The 24,021-nt window shown below is 40.7% G+C and overlaps 1 protein-coding gene across 1 annotated transcript; it reads right to left on the bottom strand.

Annotated features, from left to right (window-relative positions):
• Nucleotides 1-2,683: 2,683 nt before the first annotated feature.
• On the bottom strand, nt 2,684-23,909 carry batf3.S (basic leucine zipper transcription factor, ATF-like 3 S homeolog). The gene is made up of 3 exons (XM_018265003.2): nt 22,831-23,909; nt 5,015-5,119; nt 2,684-3,801 (listed from the first exon to the last, which is right to left on the bottom strand). The coding sequence occupies exons 1-3, from the start codon at nt 22,918-22,920 to the stop codon at nt 3,613-3,615; spliced, it is 384 nt and encodes a 127-aa protein (XP_018120492.1). The 5' UTR covers nt 22,921-23,909; the 3' UTR covers nt 2,684-3,612.
• Between the last annotated feature and the right edge of the window lie 112 nt (nt 23,910-24,021).

The following is a 24,021-nucleotide window of genomic DNA, read 5'->3' as shown; positions in this document are numbered from 1 at the left end:
GGGGGGGGGTTCTTTTGGTAAAATTGTTGGCTTTTTGAACCCTCCCCCCACATTCTTAAAGGAGAACTAAAGAAGTAGGTAGGAATGTTGTACATTATGTTTTGTGCTTCTGTACCAACCCAAGGCAACCACAGCCTTTTAGCAGTAAAGATCTGTGTCTCCAAAGATGCCCCAGTAGCTCCCAATCTTCTTTTCTGCTGATTCACTGCACATGCTCTGTGCTGCTGTCACTTACTGAGCTTAGGGACCCACTCACAATATACAGTACACATAGAATAGAAATGTCACAATATAAGGCTGATTAGTAATTAATACAGATAATTACTACATGGCAGCACAGAAACCAGTGCAATTAGCATCAGAATTTAATAATCAGCCCTGTAGCATCAGCTTATATTACAGGGGAAGCTCATTTTCTGCTGGATAATTAGTGACGAGCCCTAAGCTTAGCTTCTCAACAGCCAATCAGAGCCCACTGAGCATGTGAGTGTCACAGACACTTTCCAAGAAGGTGACCCCCTGTGACAAGTTTGAAGTCCTGGATCATTGCTGCTATTGACAAGCTGAAACTTTAGCCTCGTGCAATAAGTTCAGTATATAAAATATGGAATTTTTATCCACATTCATGTTTAAAGTTTAGTTCTCCTTTAAGGGATAGCAGTGCTAGCATTTGAAGGGTTCTTCATATTACCTCGCTGCCAGCCCCAAATTTCCCAGGTGTTACCCAACATTAAACCCCACATCCCAGCCTCCTGTCACCTACAGTGTATGGCTTTCCTTCAACTTTCTCAAATCGTCCATTGGAGTTAAGAGTGAGCATGCACAGTAAACATGTAGGGACACAGAAGGACCTTTGTGCATTCACAATGAGCATTTAGTGCAGTTGTTAGCATTTTGATGTCTTTGCATCCCCACCTACATCAGAAGACGGTTTCTTTAATTTTACTGGGGACTAATAAGCCTGTTAGACATATGGAAAAGATAATGGGTTCAAGGGTTCCAGGAAACATTGTCCCACAATTCTGTATTAGCAATGATTTGTCTCTATTCTCTTCTCTTCATTCCATCTTCTGTTCTTTCTTCCCCTCTTTATCTCCCTCAATCATTTTTTTCTGCCCCTTTCTATCACATAGCCCCCAGTTCTCGTGTAGGTTTCTCTGGGATGTAAATCCACCCACTCAGTGTTCTATAAAAGCCGAGCCTCCATGAAGCCAGCAGTTGGGGACCTTCTGGCCTAATTGTTTCTTTACAATCAAATTAATTTGTCTAACTTGTTTCCCTTTCTTCTCATGGTCCTTTCTTGCCCTCATGTTTCTATTGCTCCGTAGTTCCCCTTTATAACTTGTTCTTTGCTTGTCTTTTTCTCCAACATCTTTTCCCCACATCTTCTTCTTACTTTTTTCCTCACTGTTTGTAAAACCCTTTTCATTTTGCTGTCCCTACCATAAAGTATATCCTCTGCTTCTACCCTACTGAGAATCCCCACCTTTTGTTTTATTTCCCTTTATCTGCTCCTCTACTCATAGCTGCCTGTAAGGTGGCATTAAGAAGTTCACCACCACTCCAATTTCAAATCAAGAGATTGCATGCGAGGGCCCACTACAAGAAGGAGCCCTTAGTCATTTTCTGGGTGTCCCATCTGGTCACCCAACTCTTCATGTAGTGGGAGAGCAGCTATGGCACCAGTTCTGCCGATTGACGTAGCTGTAATTCCATGAAGATCCCAAATAAAGATTTTGGTTCAAGAATTGATGCAAAAATTAGCAATATAAATGGGTAAAAATGTGCAAATCACAATAAACAGTAAATAAAACAACTTTCATAAATATATTTTTCCATGTAATAAAACAAACACTTCATAATAACAAAGTCTCAAAGAAAAGGCTAAAATTAAGTAAGCTTTATCAGAAAGGTCTATATAAATACACCAGTAAACCCTCAAAGTAATGCTGCTCTGAGTCCTCAAAAGAAACACAGCATTTCTTTCCTTCTATTGTGTATACATGGGCTTCTCTATCAGACTTCCTGTTTACAGCATAAACTCCAGGTCTAGGGCTTGAGCATGCTCAGTTTGCTCCTCTCCCCCTCCCACCTCCCATCCCTGCTGTAATCTGAGCTCAGAGCTGTAAGTGAGCACGGAGTGACTCAGGCAGGAAGTGATGTCACACCAAGCTTATATGGCAGATTCTAACCTAAACAAACAGAGACAATGTCTAGAGCTGTTTACTCAGGTACGGTAAAACATTCTGCAGAGTAAATATAGCGTTCTAGCTTGCACTATTGTGGCTAATCTGTTGAAAATAAACTGTCTTGGAGCTTTCCTTCTCCTTTAAATCCTATAAATTTAATCAAAACAATAGTTGTAATTTAGGCTTACTTCCCCTTTCTTCCATATCCACGATTTGTGGGGTATCATGTATGTTTCCAGTTTAAAATTCAAAGAGGAACAAATGCCCACCATTAAGGGTTTGACCATATTGTTGCAGGACCTTCGCATCAGTTTTAGTATCTTACGATAAAGCCCTCTTATTTTTCCTCTGTCCAACTTCTGTGTCCCCATATCTTGGGGCCCATCCATTGCAGTTTTGCAGTAAGTGTGAACTTACTAAAGAACTATTGATGACCAAGGCTGACGAAGGAATATGGCCGTAAATGTTAAAAGGAACCCAAGGAAGGAATGTTCTGGGCACATATTTAGTTATAATGTAATTAATCAAACAAAAACCTTTTTGAAAGGTACAATTATAACAGAATTATTTGCAAAGTCTAAGCTTCTTTATCCTTCGATGACTTGCAGGGCTACAGGGAAATATCTGACCTGCAATAAAAGCAGATTAAAGGGGAAATGTATCGCCTTCTTCAACATGAGTGCAACGAAAGGGCTTGTGCTGAACATGATTTTTATCTTTTTGTTTAACATAAGAAAAATCTACATTTTTGTTATTTCTTGAGCTAAACCAATCAAGCAGGGAGAATGAAGTTAGATAGTATTAAATTCCAAGTGGACAGGCAGTCCCTCTGCATAATGGACTCCTGCTAACTAAACAAGTGGTTGTATACTGGAAAAACAGTGAAATCGCAACGGACATGCCTTGATTTTAAGTTTTTCTGTATTTAAAACCATATATATGTGGTCCAGCCAATAAATAATGAATGTAGTTTATGGTCCCCTGTAAAAAATTAAATGAGGGTTCTGCTGTATAATGATTTATATCCCAAGGGCCAAACATGAAGTAGCTTCAATTTCCCTGTTTAATTCAAGACATGAAAACCATAGAATTCTTTCTGAGGCTTAAAATATGTTCCATTTCACTGCTCTCCTGTTAAACAAGGGGGTAAACTGCCCCTTTAAGACAAGATTTACAAGCTTTCTTTATACAAAGCCGTGCTAGTAACCACTTCAAGGAGGTTAAGTTCACATTTACAGGAACCATCTTGGTTTTTGAAGTGCCGTTATTACAGGACAAGGAACACTTCTATGTAAGTTGTCAATTCCATCTATTTTGTCTTTTCCCTGAGGTATCAATCACTGAGGTGTCATGCTCTGGCGGCTTTCTGTATGATTCAAATGCCCATAAGTCAAAGAGGAAATGACATCGCCAAAACAGGAAATCACCGAGGCAAAGAGCCAGGAACAGTGTCTGTCACTCGTGGCATCGTCACATAGTTCACTGGGCAGTGGAGGTATGGGCATATCTGCTCATGGTCCTTCAGGATTTGGCTCAGATGTTTAAGTTCATCAGATAGTTTCCCAATTTCTTTCTTCAAGGATGAGTTTTCTTGTTCCAAACATTCATATTCCTGCCAAACAGGACAAGAACAATATGATTAGAGAGAAGGTGGTCCTTTCAGCATCTGTCACTGCTAGTGTATGGGCAACTTCATCTTGTGTGTGGGCATTTGCCTCACCTGTATTTAGGTTTAAAGGAGAACTAAACCATAATGCACCAGCCTAAAGTTTCAGCTTGTCAATAGCAGCAATGATCCAGGACTTCAAACTTGTCACAGGGGGTCACCATCTTGGAAAGTGTCTGTGACACTCACATGCTCAGTGGGCTCTGATTGGCTGTTGAGAAGCTAAGCTTAGGGCTCGTCACTAATTATCCAGCAGAAAATGAGCTTCCCCTGTAATATAAGCTGATGCTACAGGGCTGATTATTAAATTCTGATGCTAATTGCACTGGTTTCTGTGCTGCCATGTAGTAATTATCTGTATTAATTACTAATCAGCCTTATATTGTGACATTTCTATTCTATGTGTACTGTATATTGTAAGTGGGTCCCTAAGCTCAGTAAGTGACAGCAGCACAGAGCATGTGCAGTGAATCAGCAGAAAAGAAGATGGGGAGCTACTGGGGCATCTTTGGAGACACAGATCTTTACTGCTAAAGGGCTGTGGTTGCCTTGGGCTGGTACAGAAGCACAAAACATAATGTACAACATTTCTAGCCTACTTCTTTGGTTAAACTTTCATTCTCCTTTAAAGGGGAACTATAATGAAGATACAATGACAACAGACGACTAGACAAATTGTGTTCCCTTTAGTTGTTGTATCCTTCAGTTACCAGGTGGCACAATTTACTGTCGATTTACTGTTTTACTGTCTGATGTTTATTTAAGAACTTTAGCAAAATTTTTTATTATGTTCAATTCTCCGTTGAATTTAAAGAAATGTGTCCCCCCCCCGATCTATATTATACTGGGTACATTGGGACCACTACATCGAAACGTTTCCAGTTTAAATTGGGACATGTTTTAGGTTGTGATCCACGTACATTACGCCCACTTTCAACTAGCCAAACCCTTTCAACCAATCCTTGTCAACATTCTGGTAAGCCCCACCACTTTCGGGGATTGCATGAACGTTTGGCAAAAACAGAGACTAGGAGGTATGAAAGAAAGAACCATTGCAGAAGCAGGAAAATTGCCTCCTTACAAACGTCTGTCATGGGGTGTTGAAATTGCAGTTCAGCAATATCTAGAGGGTGATGGGTTGCCAACCCTTTTCCCATACCTCATGCAGTTTGTCTGCTTTCTGTGTTTGTTTTTTCCGGCTTCTCTGGGCAGCAACTCTGTTCTTTTCTCTCCTGCGGACCTTCCTGTTGCCGGTATCTGGGCTCTGAAAGATAGAGAGAGAGAGGAGAGTGAGAATTAAATTACTACAATTATGAAAGTACAAAGCAGTTCCACCAAACACTGCCATCAATATTGCACCAGTGTTGTCACTCAAACAAACAAAAGATGCATTTGTTTTCACTGGGTAAAGCGGATCTGCTTGAGTAGGGAGGTTGGCAGTTGATGGAATAATCTAATTGTTTTGGGTCTAAACCAACAATTGACATGGTGGGCCCATGCAGACCAGTCTAGGGAGGACCAGATGCGTTTATCCAGCCTTTCATACTAATATGTTGCCATGATCAAGCCATCGTTTTGCACAAGAACATCCAAACCAGTTACAATGGCGCCGCCTCAGAAAAGTTCCCATCTTCCAGAACGTACAGTTGTGTTCAGAATAATAAATCTGTGCTAAAAAAGTGAATAAACCTCAAAATCCTTATAATAGCTTTTATTTCCATACATGCAAATGTATTGGGAACACTGCACATTCTATTCCAAATCAAAACATGAAAAAACATTTATCAAATGTGTCTTATTCCTTTACAGAAAGTGAAGAAAAGGGAATATTAGGCTGTTCCAAAAAATACCAATGACTAAATTCTTCTTTACAAACTTAAATATTCACTGTATAAACTAAAACATGTTTCAAGATTTTGCTTTCCTTTAAATGACTGAACTAATATTTAGTTGTACTGTATAACAGTGTTTCTGAGAACTGCTGCACATCGGTGTTACATGGAGTCCACCAACTTCCAACAACCTGTTACATTCCGCAATTCTTCTGCATTTCTTGTTTTTGCCTTGCAAACAGTATTTTTGGTGTCAACCCACAAGTTTTCTATTGGATTAAGATCCAGGGATTGGGCCACTCCATAACGTCAATCTTGTTGGTCTGGAACCAAGATGTTGCTCATTTACTGGCGTGTTTGGGGTTGTTGTCTTGTTGAAACCCTCATTTCAAGGGCATTTCCTCATCAGCATAAGTCAACATGACCTCTTCAAGTATTTTGATGTATTGAAACTGATCCATGTTCCCTGGTATGTAATAAATTGGCCCAACTTTATTAAATTGGAAAGCTTTTTTCCGCAAGCTATCAGACTCCTCAACTCACTGCCTGTCCTCCCACTACATTCCAGACACACCTGAACTGTGAACTTAACTTTGTGAACTAATTGTGCACAATTCTAAAGGTTTACACATGTATATATATCCAATTTCTGGCTATATATTGCACATTTCATATTTACATATTTATTGTGTATTTTTAAGTGCCTTTTTGTGATCTGTACTAGCTGGAGCCACGTCGTCTCGTCTCACTGTATATTCGTATACTGCTGAGATGACAATAAAGTTTACTTTGACTTTGAACTCCATATTAGAAACATCCCCATTTCATCTGACAAATGGTCTGTGGCCCCTAGACCCAAAAAGACAAACAATCTTGCTTTCATGTTGTACCATTTCTCTTCAGGCCAGTCAATGTGTTCTTTGGCAAATTGTAAGCTCTTCAGCCTGTCTTTTTATCTACAATGTCACTTTGCGGGGGCTTCTTGCCGATAGCTTGGCTTCACATAGGCGTCTTTTAATTTTAACAATACTCCCAGGTAACTTTACATCTTCTTTGATCTTCCTGGAGCTGATCATTGGCTGAGTCTTTGTCATTTTGGCTATTGTTCTATCCATTCCAATGGTAGTTTTCCATTTTCTTCCATGTCTTTTAGGTTTGGTGCGGTTTTAAAGCATTTGATATCATTTTAGCTCAACAGCCTATCATTTTCTGCACTTCGTTATATATGTTTCCCCTCTCCAATCAACTTTTTAATCAAAGTATGCTGTTCTTCAGATCAATGTGTGGAAGGAGCCATTTTCAAAGAGAAATGCACTATAACCAGCAGGCACAACATTTGCTCCTTCCTTCCTTAAATAAGGGCTGGAATGGACTCCTGTTTTTTCACAGAATGAATGAGCTCACTAATTGAACTCCACACTGCTATTACTTGGAACAAGCTATTATTATTATATTCATGCTATATCAGGTTACTGGATCCTCCATCCCTACCCAGAGTCATAGGCGGAGGGTGATTTTTTTTGTTTGGGAAGGCTAAAGTTGACCATAATCCGGCTAAACCCATCACCCATGTGTCCAAAAGCTCCCAACTTTTTTTCAAAAATACCTTCTGAATTACAAGCTGTCAAGCACTAGAATCACTGTATCCCTGCTCTGGTAGCACTTTTTGACAGGCAGGTAATGGGAAATAGCATCACAATTATATTATTTAATGAGTATAGCGGATTCTGCACCCCAACCATATTATATAACATTAAATACTGCGGATACTGACACCTTAAGCACAAATATACACAGACATAGTAAAATAGTAATTTAGGTTGGAGAATCATTCATGTTTTTCAACCTTTTGTCGAAATCAGTGCTGTCCAACTTCTGTGGTACCGAGGGCCGGTATTCTCTGCCACATAAGTTTGGGGGAGGGAAAATGACCTCTGTGTCAGCAGCTGCCCTGCTGAAGGAATTCCATTCTCTCCAAGAACCCCCAAACATTTCTTCTCCAGGATGCTGATGGTTTTGCCTTAAAGCTGAAATGAACTGGCTGGGGCAGTGGGGAGGTTCAAAGATCACCTCCAGCCAATCAGATGCCTAGCTGTACCAGGACTCAAAAAGCTTGCAGGCACTATAGATGATCCCTGCACTAAAGTCTCATAATGAGAGAAGAAACAGTTGCAAGCAGGCTTTTTTTTATTTTTTTATTTTTTTTAACTCCTATTTAGGTGTTAGAATGGTTTGGGGAGGCTTAGCCTCCCCTAGCTTTATTAAAAATCCTCCTATGCCCAGAGTGAAGGTTAAAACCCAGTGTAGTGCAGACTTTCAATGACACTTTCCTACAGGCAGGTTTCATGTCAAGTAATGGACTATGAGTGCAACATGTGAGTATACTGTATGTGAGCTCTGCAGCAAATGTTTCTGAAGAACAAGCCACTTCCTTTTCAGCTGATTACAGTTTGTTCACTGCTAAACTCTTTGGCTCTTACTAAAGGAGTTCAACCACAACAGACAAAACTACTGAATACTCGGTTCTGAAAGTACATTGTCAAAGATACTCTTTTTAGGAATTAAAAGTGAAAGAATGGTTACATTTGAGCATTTAAAAAAATGTAATAATAGAAATACACAGTTGAGGTTATGGGACCAACTAACTTGCAGACCTTACAATTATATATTGTATGATATAGTCAGATGTTTAGGGGCTAGATGATACTAGCTTGTTCTGCCCTGAACTTCAGGTCTCTACATCCATGGAAGTAACATGGCTATTGTAGCCCCCACTTGTGTTGCTGGTATTTTACCAGCCTACCAATGTTATTAATAGGAAAAAAGACAAACAGATACAGCAGTGTTGGTATTTGCTGCCCAGCAAACATGCTAACTCTACTCACCATCCAAATAATGAAAGACACCGGAAGACATTTAACCAAGATCTTTTTTTGTGGACAAGGTAATTGTCCAGTAGGATAGCCGGCGGAAATTTAAAGCTAAAGAAAAGAATTAACCTAATCACGCTAACACTTTATGTTTTAGGCATATGTACCAGCTATGAGAGCCCCTAAGCAGCCCCTCGCAAGATGCCCCAGTAGCTCCCCATCTTATTTTCTGCTGACTCACTGCACATGCTTTCTGCTGCTGTCACTTGCCTAATTTCCAATAAACCATTATATAGAATATTATTACAATACACAGAAAACATCAATTCTTGCCACAATATACAATCCTACCACTATGTACCACTACCCCTGAAGAGTGATTCCTCTGCTTTGCCAAGGTGAAACAAGATCTTAGAGCAGTGGTCCCTAACCTGTAGCTTATCAACATGTTGCTCTCCAACCCCTTGGATGTTACTCCCAGTGGCCTCAAAGCAAGTGCTTATTTTTGAATTCAAGACTTGTAAGCAAGTTCTAATTGTATAAAAACTAGATTCACTGCCAAGTAGAGCCTCCTGTAGGCTGGCAGTCCACATAGGGGTTACCAAATAGTCACATCCCTGATTTGGTACCCCAGGAACTTTTTTCATGCTTGTCTTGCTCCCCAAAGCTTTCTAAATTTGGATGTGGCTCACGGGTAGAATAAAAGGTTGGGGACTCCTGCCTTCGCGAGTGCTAGACAAAATTTTGGGCATCAGACAATGCTATAATCCAGAGGTCTCCCACTTTTTTCACCCATGAGCCATATTCAAAATTAAAAAGAGTTGTGAAGCAATACAAGCAAGAATATAGTTCCAAGGGGTGCCAAGTAAGAGCTCTGGTTGACTATTTGGTAGCCTGTAGACTCTATAGAAGGCTCTAGTTGGCAGTACACCTGGTTGTTATGCAACCAAAACTTGCCTCCAAGCCAGGAATTCAAAGAGAGCAGCTGCTTTGAGGCCACTGGGAGCAACATCCAAGGGGTTGGTGAGTTACTTGTTGCTTGCGAGCCACTGGTTGGGGATCACTGCTCTCATCTATCACATCTTTAGGCTTAAAGAAGTCCTAAGAATTTCTGAACCACAATGCCACAGGACTGAATATGCTGTGTACAGTTCTAAAGGTGAGTCAAGATGTAGAGTATGTCCCTTATAGCACCACCAGAGGATGCTCTCTACATTCATGTGCCCCTGTTGCAGTACAGGATGCAACAAAATGTGGACAACCCAAATGAAATAGTTGGAGCACAGAATGGAGATGATGAGAACTGCCCCCCCCCCAAAAAAAGCAGCGGTTTTGCTTTCCCACGTGTGCTGGAAGTCTATTTTTGTTACCTTTTGTAAAACCCAATTCACTTTCTGCTTCTGTTTGCACTATAAAAAATCACTAACATCTACCATAACCATGGCAGCACCCAAGCAGGAAACGGCACTTCCTTGCTAGTAAAGGGCTCGTGGTTGTGTATAAGAACCTATTTTTAAGTTGCGTGGCAATGGTGGTGTACTGCAGGTAGTGAAAGTAGATCTGCGTGACAGCAACTGAGTAGTACCCTGCTTGTGGCAAAGCTGGGCTTGGACTTCCCCTGACTTGGGAGTCTGTGCTAGAAACCTGTGCCATACATGACTCACTCACACTCACTTTACATGCTTTACATGCTTAATGACATACTTAACAGATCTGACTTATGTATTGTCACTGGACTAGTGAACAAAAATGCAATAGGCCTCTGTGCTCTGTAGTTAATACTCTAAGGACATTTTGCTTGTAGCGCCCAACCAGATAAGTTAACGACATGGTCAGTAATGACAACAGAAATCAAATTGCTCTGCAATGGACCCACCAAGTGTGAAACAGCCGATTCACCCTTTTCACAGATAGTTGTAGTTGGTACAATGGTGGGCAGGATGTGGCTGCATTTCCTCCCCAGTAGACTGTATGCTGTGTGGTTTGGAGAAGGCAGCTCTGCTGCCAGTAATACACATACTGGGTAGTACCTTTTATTCATTTAAATATGCTATACCCAACCCATAACATAGTCATACTTATTAACACATCCAAATACTAATCCCAAGATCTCTAGAAAAGATTACTAAAGTTAGTATCTATATTCAGGACTACTGTAGTAGTACTTATCTGTTATCTACTGTGTATCTTCTGCTTGAATGGCTGCCCCCATGGCTACACAGCAGTTTGTTTATATAAACTATAGTAGTACTTATCTGTTATCTACTGTGTATCCTGTGCTTGAATGGCTCCCCCCATGGCTACACAGCAGCTTGTTTATATAAACTATAGTAGTACTTATCTGTTATCTACTGTGTATCATGTGATTGAATGGCTGCCCCCATGGCTACACAACAGCTTGTTTATATAAACTATAGTAGTACTTATCTGTTATCTACTGTGTATCCTGTGCTTGAATGGCTGCTCTCATGGCTACACAGCAGCTTGTTTATATAAACTATAGTAGTACTTATCTGTTATCTACTGTGTATCCTGTGCTTGAATGGCTGCCCCCATGGCTACACAGCAGCTTGTTTATATAAACTATAGTAGAGTTTCTGCTAGGGATGCACCTTTTGGATTCGGCCGAACCCCTGAATCCTTTGTGAAGGATTCGGCCGAATATCGAACCGAATCCGAACCCTAATGTGCATATGCAAATTAGGGGTAGGAAGTGGAAACATTTTTTATTTCCTTGTTTTGTGACAAAAAGTCACGTGATTTCCCTCCCCACCCCTAATTTGCATATGCAAATTAGGATTTGGTTCGGCCAGGCAGAAGGATTCGGCCGAATCCTCTGCACCCCCCACACACTAATATATAAATATATATATATATATATATATATATATATATATATATATATATATATATATATATATATATATATATATATATATATATATATATATATATATATATATATATATATGATAATACAGATGATACCCGCACTCCTTCACAATGTATCGTTTTCCGGGTGCTTGGCCAAAATGATATATAAATAATTGTAAAGAGGACCAGCACTCCGTTTCCAAAACTCAATGATTTATTGTATTGTCACAGTGCCTCCAACGTTTCTGCCCAATAAAAAATTGAATTTTGGAAATGGAGTGCTGGTCCTCTTTACTATACGTATATATATATATATATATATATATATATATATATATATATATATATATATATATATATTGGGTGGTATAGAATTTTGGGCATAGTGGTAATAACCAAGGGAAAACCACTCTGCGCTGGCACACATAATTTGTACAATTTCATTTCCTTAAATTACACCAGTCTATTAACTGTTCAATCATTGGATCAAGCCCTGGAAGCCTTATAATAATCATAAGGAGCAAAACAAGTCAAATAAAAGATTATCTAAGTAGTGCAGGTATAGGGTCTGGAAACCCTATAATCCCCAAAGCTCCTTTATTTCCTTAATCTCTGTAAAAATAAAACAGTACCTTGTACTTGATCCCAACTAAAATATAATTAATCCTTATTGGGGGAAAAAAAAACAGCCTATTGGGTTTATTTAATGTTTACATGATTTTCTAGTAGACTTAAGGCAAGAGTGGCCATATTTACTAATGCAAGGTCTACTTTTAGTGACAATGTTCTACATCCAAAAAAACTTGTTTCTGTTCCATGGAAATTATTGATTTATGATAAAATGTATATTTCTATATTTAACATACAACTATTTCTTATGTAACCTTAACGTAATAAATATCTGAATGAAAAACATGAAATAGGAGGGTGATATAGACAAGCTGTTTGTTGACAGTGTCTTGAGATCTACTGATCACCAGCTACTGGTAGATTCTGATCTACCTTTTGGGCACCCCTTACAAAAAGATCTGTTATCCGGAAAACCCCAGGTCCCAGGCATTTTGGACAACAGGTCCTGTACAGTAGCTTGGGGGAACTGGGATTTAGCTACAGTTTGCTGTCCCGACTTCTGAGTACATTATTTGTTCCCTTAAACATTACTTTATTTCCATCAAAAATGAACACTGTGTCTTGCTTTATGATTTAACAATATGATTTTTAGGGATGCACCGAATCCACTATTTTGGATTCGGTTGAACCCCCAAATCCTTCGCGAAAGATTTTGCGGAATACCGAACTGAATCCTTATTTGCATATGCAAATTAGGGGTGAGAAGGGGAAAACATTATTTCCCTCCCCTAATTTGCATATGCAAATTAGGATTCGGTTCAGCCTGGCAGAAGGATTCGGCCCAATCGAATCTTGCTGAAAAAGGCCGAATCCTGGCCGAATCCCGAACTGAATGCTGGATTCGGTGCATCCCTAATGATTTTAGCCGTCATTTCCCACTGCAATTACTGCTGCGGTCACACAAAATTGGAAGCAGTATCAAGACCATTCCTTAAAGTTATTTGTGTCCAAACACCCCTTGCACTTCCCTTTATAGTATAACCCAAAATTTACGTCCCTGGTTTTTACGTTTTCCCACCTTTTATACCGTCTTTTTTTGCAGTCCCGCCAATTTTAATGCATATCTAAGGGCTCTATTCCCGCATTTTGCTCCCCAACCCCTTGGATGTTGCTCCCAGTGGCCTCTAAGCAGGAGCTTATTATCGAATTCCAGGCTTGGAGGCAAGTTTTGGTTGTATAAAAACCAGGTGCACTGCCAAACAGAGCCTCAATGTAGGCTGAGCCTGACAATCCAAATAGGGGCTACTAAATGGCCAATCACAGCCTTTATTTGGCACCACCCAAGAACATTTTTCATGCTTAAGTTGCTCCCCAACTCCTTTTACTTCTGAATGTTGCTCACGGGTTCTAAAGGTTGGGGATCCCTGGTCTAGATAGAAAACAATGTAAGATCCTACTTGACACACAATAAACTTCACCCCATTTACCCAAACAAAACAATTAACCTCTGCAGGCAGAACTGCGGCTCTATACATGACTTCCTACACATTTGGCGGAAATGTTGCTATACTCCTCTTGGAAATCAGTCTCTCATTATAGGTCATCGGTCTAAATATTGCCCTCATTCTGAAATGAGCAACGTGGAACTAGAATCTGTTCCATCAAACCACAGAAGTATGAGAAAGTGGATTATTCCCATCATAGCAGAGCTTTCCTCTACAATTCAAGAACATGCCAGATATGAATATCTTTTCATCCTTAATGGTCTAGGATAAAAAAAAGATATCTCAGCAAACTAAGCAAAATATCAGACCTATTGTACCACTACAAGCCTATGACCCCGGATGTTTCCCTATAAAGTCTCTCAGTTCTCTATTATTTCGTCTTATACTTTCTATTTTCCTCTTCTTCCTCTCTTGATTAAATCTCTCATCCTCCAGATCTTTGGCTTCTCTGTTTGGCTGCTGATCTGGCAAATTAACAAAGCAAAGGGTAAAATTAGGTGGATATTCAGAGGGTTGGGTTCATTTTTGGTGTCAGTGGCATCAATACCCGAGACCTGTGGTGTTTTTGTTCATTGTTGGATTGGGGGAAGCAGGGCCCATGGGAAAAATTGAGCTATGGGCCCACAGCCTTATTACCCCCTGCTAAGGACCCACTACCCCATCCACCCCCAGATAATGGCTCACCATTCTGGCACCAATCCCCCCCCCCATGATTACAGCCAGCAATGATTACAGCCATATTCTGATGCTCCAGCACCCTCCACTCCACCCAGGCCCAAACTGGGACATCAAGACTGGGGTGCAACAGGTTTTTTCCAGGTGCCCGGTGGGCTACTTTGCTCCTGTTTCTGGTAGATAAACTCTTCTTCCAACTGATGTTGTGGATGTTTATGTCTTCCATTCGGTGCACTTTAACTAATTATTCAACGAAACGATAATGGTTATTTCCTGCGATAATGAAAACGTGAGTTTATTTAATTCGGCTGAGGGTTTTATCCAAAATCAAATCAGCCACATAAACCAGTAAAATAACTTAACTTTCCTATTAATTTCACAGTCATTCATTTCTTGCTAACGAGAACTTGATTTCCTGCCTTTCTCACCGCCAAACTACAAATGATATAGAGGAACCCAAAGCAGGTCAGATAAGGTCAGACAGTTTAATCAAGAAAGCTAGAAATAGAGTCGACAAATTTACATGAGAAAGAGGCCTCCATAAAGGTGAGAGGATTGTCCTATTGAAATATAAACTATATGGAGTATATAGGGATGAGGTTTGCCCTTTAAAGGTGTAGGTGACCAAAGAACACCAATGAAACCAAAAGTGAAAGGAGGTATCACTATCAGCATAGGAAAGGGTTCTTTAAGTGCTACAGACACGGTACAAATTCACCTGATTGATCTTCTGTGTGAGCAATAGCTCTGTTGGTAGGTAATAGAATACCCAGAATCACCCCCACCAAGTTCAATGGCAACTAGGGTTGCCACCTGGCCGGTATTTTACCGGCCTTGCCAGTAAAACTGATGGTTGATCCCAATGTTATTAATTGGGAAAAAAGATAAATATATAGGAAGGCATGAATTTTTTCCAGAAAAGATGGCAACCCTAATGGCAACTGCCAGGATGTATGGGTGTATACATAGGCCACTCAAAAACGCTCACTGATGAACTCGGGGGGGTCATTTATCAACACTGGGCAAATTTGCCCATGGGCAGTAACCCAAGGCAACCAATCAGATTGCTGCATGCATTGTTCTACTTGCAGCTGGCTTTAAAAAGCTAATCACTGATTGGTTGCTATAGGTAACTGCCCATGGGCAAATTTGCCCAATGTTGATAAATGAGCCCCATTGTGTTGCCCCGAGGGTTACTTCAAAGAAAGTCCTGGGCAGAGGTTCGTCCTCCTCCCTCCATGAGTCCTATCCTTGTGGGAGGTAATGGAAGAGAAGGTGCAACGTATGTTACTGGTCTAGTAACCCATAGCAACAATGGAAAAACTCCAAGGCTTCAGGAATCCTTTCAAGTTCAAGTTCCACCCACTTCTGTAGTGTGTGCATTTTTTGGGTGACCCATAATCCTCCTCACCTGGCTCCCTCCCCCTGGACTAACTAGGGTTATGGGGTCTGCACCCCAATAGTTACACTTCTGCACAGCAGCCAATAAGTAGAATTCTGCACTGGTCTGGTTGGGAAGACCCACACCTGACCCAGACTTTCAGACCCGCACCCAACAACCAATATGTCCCCCTACCCAGACCCGATAACTGAACCAGACTGCAAAGTGGTAACTTAGCTTCCTTCTGACCTGGGAACTGGAAGTAACATTTCTCTAGAGATTGAATAGACATCGAACAACAAAAACTGTAACATTTTTCATAACATTTTGGCCACTGGAGACAATATCAGTATGGCAACTCCTACTCGTCTATAACATGCAGACATAGTAGGCCGCCTTGGCCCTACCAGTTCCTGAATGTCACATGTATAGACAGGGTATATTTATTAATGGTAACCGGTGCCTATGGTTACTGTAACGGTAAATCCTTAAAGGGCCAGTTGAATATTGTTGATTCTTTCTGAGCAGGGACTGCCCCGGGGAGCTGCAAGACTGATGTTATCTTTAACCTCAGAAACCTCATGAATGAATCGAGTGTGGATGGAAAGTGCAGGATACGAGGAAGCGATGAGCGAGCACATCAGTAGCAAGAATGAGAGGTGGCACAGCACTGTCTGCCTCAGATCATTTCCCTGAAATCCGTTTCATCTGTTCTCTGAACCCACTGCTTTTCTCCTTCTCCAAGGGACCCAGCATGAGATGCTTTCCTGGACTAATGTCTTGTACTTCTACATATCAAACACAGACTGGTAGAAGGCTAATAATATTAGCCAATGGCAGATACAAGTGTTGGCTCTTTCAGAGCTACAGGTCTCACTGGTGATCAGTAATACTATCTCATAGGAATGGCCATTAAAGGAACAGTAACACAAGAAAAAGAAAGCGTTTTAAAGGAATGGCAATATAATGTCTTGTTGCCCTTCACTGGAAAAACTGGTGGGTTTTCTTCAGAAACACAACTATAGTTTATATATATATACACAAGCTGCTGTGTATCCATGGGGGCAGCCATTCAAGCACAGGATACACAGTAGATAACAGATAAGTACTACCATAGTTTATATAAACAAGCTGCTGTGTAGACATGGGGTAGCCATTCAAGCACAGGATACACAGTAGATAACAGATAAGTACTACTATAGTTTATATAAACAAGCTGCTGTGTAGCCATGGGGCAGCCATTCAAGCACAGGATACACAGTAGATAACAGATAAGTACTACAATAATTTATATAAACAAGCTGCTGTGTAGCCATGGGGGCAGCCATTCAAGCACAGGATACACAGTAGATAACAGATAAGTACTACTATAGTTTATATAAACAAGCTGCTGTGTAGCCATGGGGGCAGCCATTCAAGCACAGGATACACAGTAGATAACAGATAAGTACTACTATAGTTTATATAAACAAGCTGCTGTGTAGACATATGGGCAGTCATTCAAGCACAGGATACACAGTAGATAACAGATAAGTACTACTATAGTTTATATAAACAAGCTGCTGTGTAGACATATGGGCAGTCATTCAAGCACAGGATACACAGTAGATAACAGATAAGTACTACTAAAGGTTACTAGGTTACTAAAGGAATTCCCCAATCCCTACAAATAGAGGGTCTCTGCCTGTCCCTGCTGAACTTTTGTTGCAACTCCTTGAACTTCATTGATCAGACACAATTGCACATACAGAGATGGAAAGTGTTTTGGCTCCTTTGGCCGACCTATTCATGTAGCAAAATGAGCAAAATTCTCAATCAGTCTGTATATGCACCATGCAAATATTCTGGAGTGAAAAACATGTTTCTTTAGTTTATTTTGCTAATTCGTCTAATCAGGCTGATTCCTCAATAAACCACTGATACAAACATCAATTTACAACCAATGTAACTCCATGGAGGGCAGCTGTTAGAATTGATACAATAGTCCCCAATACTCCACAGATACTGCTGAGAAATGGATCAACTAATTGTATCAACTAAATGGAGCAAATTTTTAACAGTTCAGATGCTCCTGGATCACTGAGCTGCCAGACTGAAACCCCAGAGACACGAACATTAACTGACACGAACATGTGACTGTGTACCATACAATACCCATCCATATGTTGCCTGGCCCCTTTCACTGCCCCAGTATGTTCTAAGCAACTTTTCAATTGGTCTTTAATTGTTGTTTTAATTATTTGCCTTTTTCTAGCATTCCATCTAAATATATAGGCTCTGTAAAGCTACAAATCTATTGTTATTGCTACTTTGTATTCCTCATCTTTGTATTTAGTCCCTCTCCTATTCATATTCCAGTCTCTTATTCAAAGCAATGCATGGTTACTAGGGTAATCTGGACTCTAGCAACCAGATGGCTGAAACTGCAAACTGAAGAGCTGCTGAATAAAAAGGTAAATAACTCAAAAACCACAAATAATAAAAAATGAAAACCAACTGCAAATTGTCTCATTATACTCTAATATTACTCTCTACATCTTACAACTCATAGGAGAACAATCTCTTTTAGGGCAGGGGCACACAAAGCTACTGGGGGAGATTAGTCGACAAATCGCTTCTTCTTCTGGCGACTAATCTCCCCAAACTACCTCCCTGCCAGCTAGAATCTAAATCTACGGTGGGACGGCATTTTGTTTTCCGAAGTTTCTTCTTGAGGCAAATTCGGGCAACTTTGGAAAATGAAGGGCTCAGAGTGCCATCACGCCAGGGTGATTTAGATTGTAACGGGCGGAAAGCAGTTTGGTAAGATCAGTCGGCTGAAAAAGAAACGATTTGTCGCTGGGCGACTAATCTCCCAAAATAGCAGCGTGTGCCCTTACCCTTAGAAACACTGAGGATTCTTTGCAGCTCTCCCAGTGGCTCTGGTATAATGCCCAGCATTGCCTAATAATGGCACTTGCCTTGGACACTGTATGCCTCAATGCTGCAGCATTTATCTCAACTAGTGCCTGTACTAATAATGCACTCCTATACACATACAATATGGAGGATATATCTTTACAAACAGACAGGTGAGCTTTGTCCTGTTCTATACATCACCATACTTTATTGTTTGATTGATTTACATATTTATCTTTCACTGTATCTGCATTTTAGCAACTGTGTATACCCCATTCTCATTTGTATATTGACTTTATTTTTACGTTTAACTGGATATTAAGGGGGTTATTTCTAAAAGTCTGAATGCAAAAAAAGTGAGTTTTTTTAAACTATAAAATCCGAATTTTTTGTGAATTTATTTTCCCGGGATTTATTAAAGCTCAATGCTGCAAAAAGTCAATGGGAGAGGTCCCAATCCTATTTGGAAGTTTCTGTGATCTGTGCTGAAATTAGTCTGAAAATCCGACTATTTTGGGCAAAAAATGGAAAAATTTGTACTTTTCGGGAAAAAGCCCCCCCAAAAAATCAAGCAATTTGGGAAAGAATACAAAAGAATCGTATGATTCAGATTTTCACTCGATTATATTGAGTTTTTTACCGATTGGATTAAATCATGCTATTTTATTAATAAATACGGTCAAATCATGGATTTTAATTTGCTCAGACTTTTTAAAATAAAAACAGAAAAATTCAGACTTTTCGGGAAAAAGCCCTGAAAAAAAAATCTAGCAATTCGGGGGGATAAAAAGAACCAAAAAAATTCGGATTTTTGCTCCCCTAAATGCCTGGCAGCTTGAAGGTCTGCCAGGACATCACCCAGGATACCTTTTGGCACCAAGATCTGATGAAGGGAACTTAGATAAAGGTGGCCATACACGGGCAGATAAAGCTCCCAATATCAGTCGTTTAGACCAATTTGACAACTTTTCTGCCCATGTATGGGGGCTTCCGACTGGTCTTCCCGATCGATATCTGGCCACGATATCGATCGGGAAGGTTTGGTTTTTACATGAGCGACCCATCGGAGCCCCTTGGCGTATCGTAATCCAATCGTTCGACCATATGGCCGAACATTCGGATTACCCCCGATATAGCCATGGCGTTAGTGGCATATCGGGGAAAGATCTGCTCGTTTGCCGATGTCGCCAAACGAGCGGATCTTTGAGTCTATGGCCAGCTTAAGGCAGTCTGGCTTCTCATTTTTGTTTGTGATGAAGGATTGTGTGGGACTGAAACACTGAACTAATAAACCTTTATTAGACGGACACATTCTCATCAATACCAGGAATCGTGTGTCACTGGTAAAGACAAGAACAAAAGGATTGCCTTTAATAGGTAAGTGCCAGTATTCCGTTGAGGAGGAACCTTGGGCAAGTTAGGTGTGGATGTACCTTAGAAGCTCATTTTGGGATTGTTGGAGAAGACACACAAGTAAACAGTTATGAGTCTCTTGGCAATACCCAGGCACTGGCACACACACCCGAGAGCTAATAATGCAGCCCTCTTATTACTGTAATTAAGCCTTATACAGGAAGTTCTATACACAGATACTATAAGGAAATTTCCCCCGTGCAGGATCATTCCACCAGCACAGAACAAATTTGCATACGGCAGGTGGATTCCTCCTCTCTCAGGGATTTTTTTTTGTTGTTGTACTTTTTTTAAGATGAAGCCTCTTGTTAAAATTTCCATGTACTGTAAATGAGAATAAAACCCCAATAACTCACGTTTAAACCACTTACAGTACAGTAGGGCTAGGGGAGATGCCATTCAGTGAGAAATGCAAGCAGCGGAATGTTTATAGGGGGAGGGTCAGGGGATGTTAAAGGGCAACTATAACTACATATTTCTATAGGTCCATATTGTTGGTCTTAAAGGGGTGGTTCGACTTTAAGTAATCTTTTAGTATGTTATAGAATGGCCAATTTTAAGCAACCTTTCAATTGGTCTTCAGACTCTTCTCAGCTTTTAAATTGGTTATCACCGACCCCATCTACCAGCAAATGTAAGGCTACACATTTATAGTTACTGCTACTTTTTATTACTCATCTTTCTATTCAGGCCTCTCCTACTCATATACTAGTCTCTCAATCAAATCAATGTATGGTTGCTAGGGTAATTTGGACCCTAGCAACCAGATTGCTGAAATTGCAAAACGCTATACAAAAATGGTAAATAACTCAAAAACCACAAATAATAAAAAAACGACAACCAATTGCCAATTGTCTCAGAACATCACTCTAAATGTGAATAACCCCTTTAAGTATTAAGAACAGGGCTGTTAATATGAATGGGCAAAAGGGCATATATACAGGGAGCTGACCATCAGTCAATATGTCTTTAAACGATAACTGAGCCACAACCCTAGTAATGGCAGCCCTTTATTAACATAACCATATACATTTATTCTAATTCTATTCAACAATCTGTTCTTAGGGGATCATTCTGATAAAATGCTGGTATTATTATTGGGGGTGTACACTAATGGAGTAGAACAGCCACACAGGGGGTAGTTCATTCTTGAAAACAGAAAATAAAAAGACACTAAAAACAAATGTAAATATATATATATATATATATATATATATATATATATATATATATATATATATATATATATATATATAAAAAAAATTTAACTGTATTTCTTACAACTGATTGGCTGTTGGCTTGCTGGTTAACAAAAATAATGATAGTAATAATGAAAGGCAAAGTATGAACAAAAGGACTGCTGGTCAGGGCCAGCAAGGGCCCATTAGGTCTGGGTAGGGTTGTCACTTTTTCTGGAAAAAAATACTGGCCTTCCTATATCTTTATCTTTTTTTCCCTATTAATAACATTGGGGTCAACCATCATTTTTACCAAACAGGATGCAATTCTAGGTCTGGGGCCCACTGGGGTTTTTACGGGTGTCCCACGAGCCCAGTCCAACAATGAGTATGTTATAAAATATCTAAAAGTTCTAAGAAACTTTTCAGTTTGTCTTCATTATTTTTTTATAGTTTATTTTTTAATTAATTATTTGCCTTTTTCTTCTGACTCTTTCCAGTTTTCAAATGGGGGTCACTGACCCCATCTAAAAAACAAATGCTCTGTTAGGCCAAACATTTATTGCTATTGCTACTTTATAGTATATCTCTTTCTATCCAGGCCTCTCCTATTCATATTCCAGTCTCTTATTCACATCAATGCATGGTTGCTAGGGGAATTTGGCTCCTAACAGCTAAATTGCTAAAATTGCAAACTGGAGAGCTGCTGAGTAAAAAGCTAAATAACTCAAAAACCACAAATAATAAAAAATAAAAACCAATTGCAAATTGTCTCAGAATATCACTCTCTATATCAAACTCAAAAGTGAACAACCCCTTTCATGTCAGGTGTAGCAGTCCACATGTTTTGTACCTGCCGTCGTTGTGAGGGCCCCATTGCACCCTGGGGGATCCTGGCAAAGGAAAAGCTGGGGACACATCAGAAACGACAAGGCTGTAGGGATGTTCAAGTACTTGTTATACCTTTTTCTATTTCTCTCTGCAGACACATAGGAGGCCTTGTGATTTTTGGTGCCGCCTTTGCCCAGTCAATATCTTAGTCTCATTCCCAGTACCCAGGCACATACATATCCTCTCTTTCCAACTGATAACAATCCAGCTCTATTTATACTGCATTGGGATCAGGGGCATAACTACACACAGGGTCGGACTGAACTTGGGGGGACCCCCACGCCGTGCATATACAGGAAGGTTGGCATGCACACCAGCGCGCATATGTGAGAGCCAATACATGACACACATGCACTACTGGCGCCGCAGAGATCGGGGGCTGGGCCAGGGTGGTCCGGCAATTGGGGGGGGGTTGGACTGGCAGGGGCCCACAGGGTTTTTTTCCCCCGTGTCCCGCAGGCCCAGTCCGACGCTGACTACAGAGGAAGCAGACAATGGGGCTGCAGGGGAGCCAGGAGGTAAAGGGGCCCCCATGAGGCCCTAATTAATGAGAATTTTGTAAATATAAACTGGTAATAAAGGAGAACCTCTGGATATGTTGGGGGCCCTAAAATGTATTTACTGTGGGGCCCAGAACATCTAGTTACGCCACTGATTCGGATATGTTACATCAGTCTCAATGGAATTGTTCACACTGCCAACCCTAAACTATAAACAAAAAACAATGAAGGACACCTTTGGTCAGTGGCATCTACAGATTTAGCTGCTTACAATGGATGCCACTAAGGAAACATGCCACCAGGCATAATAACTTCTTACATCCAAATTCAAACCCCCCTGCCTCACCAAAAAAAAACAAAGTTAAAAAAAAATAAGCAATGAGTTTACCTGGGAGAGAGCATCTGCCTCTGAGCCGGACGTGTTGTGGGCGCTGCTCCTCTGGAAGGTGCCACTGGTGGAAGGAGACCTCTCTGACATGCTGTGGGTGTTGGAGATGATCAGAAGCAAAACAGCCACATAGGGAAATTAGAGAAAGTTCCAGGTGTAGGGGTTTAATTAAAATGGTTAGCAGACCGGTGACAGTTTGGGGGCTCAGGAGGTATAGGGGGGCCCTGAAGGGCACTGATTAACAGCAGAGCCACTATAAATTGATGAAAATCTAAATTTTCTAAGATCAGGGTCCTTAATTTCTTCCCCTGCTGTGAAGCAGGCAGTTTGTTTCTATTTTACCCCAGGTGCAACTGTCAGCTGAAAGGGGCGGTTCCAAAAGCTAAGGTTCAGGTGCAGCAGGGTTTCTCAATCAGCAGGGTTGTTGTTATCCAGGTCAGGCCGTCCCCAAAGCCCTTCTGATGATTTCTATGAGGGAAACAGCCGCAATGTAAGACCCAGAAAGTCGCAGCTGTATAGAGAGGAGGACTGGGGTGAGTGTTGGGTATTGGTTACTCCAAGTCCCTCCCCGAGAGCAGCAGGTCGCGTTTCTCAGCACAGAATCCGGGGGAAAGTCGCGGTGCTGTTTGTTGTGCGTCTGTTGGCGGCAGCAGGTGTCGCAGTGCGATAAGTTCTCAGAGTTGCGCTACTTTATCAGCGCGGCTGTTTCTTCTTGGAATGGTCCGAGCGCTTCATTTCGAGTAAGTCACGTGGAAACCTTGGGAGGAAATTTGCCGAAAAACCGCAGCTGCTGCAACAAGTTGTGCCGAGTAGGAACTGAGACTCCATCGCTCTGCCCTGAGCCGGGACATCCCTGGGGACTGGCCCAACTACTTTGACTTTCACTTTGCACAAGTCACAAACCACTTGTGTGTGTCTGTATGGAAAGTGTTGTGCGACTAGTGAGGTCATCAGTAGTGATCAGTGACGTCACCCGTGCTTAATGATGTCACAGGTCTCATTGAAACGTGTTTGCTTATAAGAAATCTTTTGAACGTTTTGTTGGGTTCAAGTTCTCTTTTTCTATTACAAAACTTGGTGGTTCAACTTCTAGTATATTCTAGAAAAGCCAATTCTAAGCAACGTTTCAATTGGCCTAAATTATTTCTTGTTTTATAGTTTTTGAATTATTTGCCTTCTTCTTCTTCTGAC

This window comes from Xenopus laevis, chromosome 5S, assembly GCF_017654675.1.
Source record: "Xenopus laevis strain J_2021 chromosome 5S, Xenopus_laevis_v10.1, whole genome shotgun sequence".
NCBI classification, from domain to species: Eukaryota; Metazoa; Chordata; class Amphibia; order Anura; family Pipidae; genus Xenopus; species Xenopus laevis.
Note: the sequence above shows the minus strand (reverse complement) of the source record. Positions and strands in the feature narration are given on the sequence as shown.

Coding starts and splice junctions, on each gene's coding strand:
- batf3.S (XM_018265003.2), bottom strand. CDS start 22,920: ATGTCAGAGAGGTCTCCTTCCACCAGTGGCACCTTCCAGAGGAGCAGC. Junction 5,120..22,830: donor AGGCAGATGCTCTCTCCCAG/GTAAACTCATTG, acceptor TCTATCTTTCAG/AGCCCAGATACCGGCAACAG. Junction 3,802..5,014: donor AAGCAGACAAACTGCATGAG/GTATGGGAAAAG, acceptor CCTGTTTGGCAG/GAATATGAATGTTTGGAACA.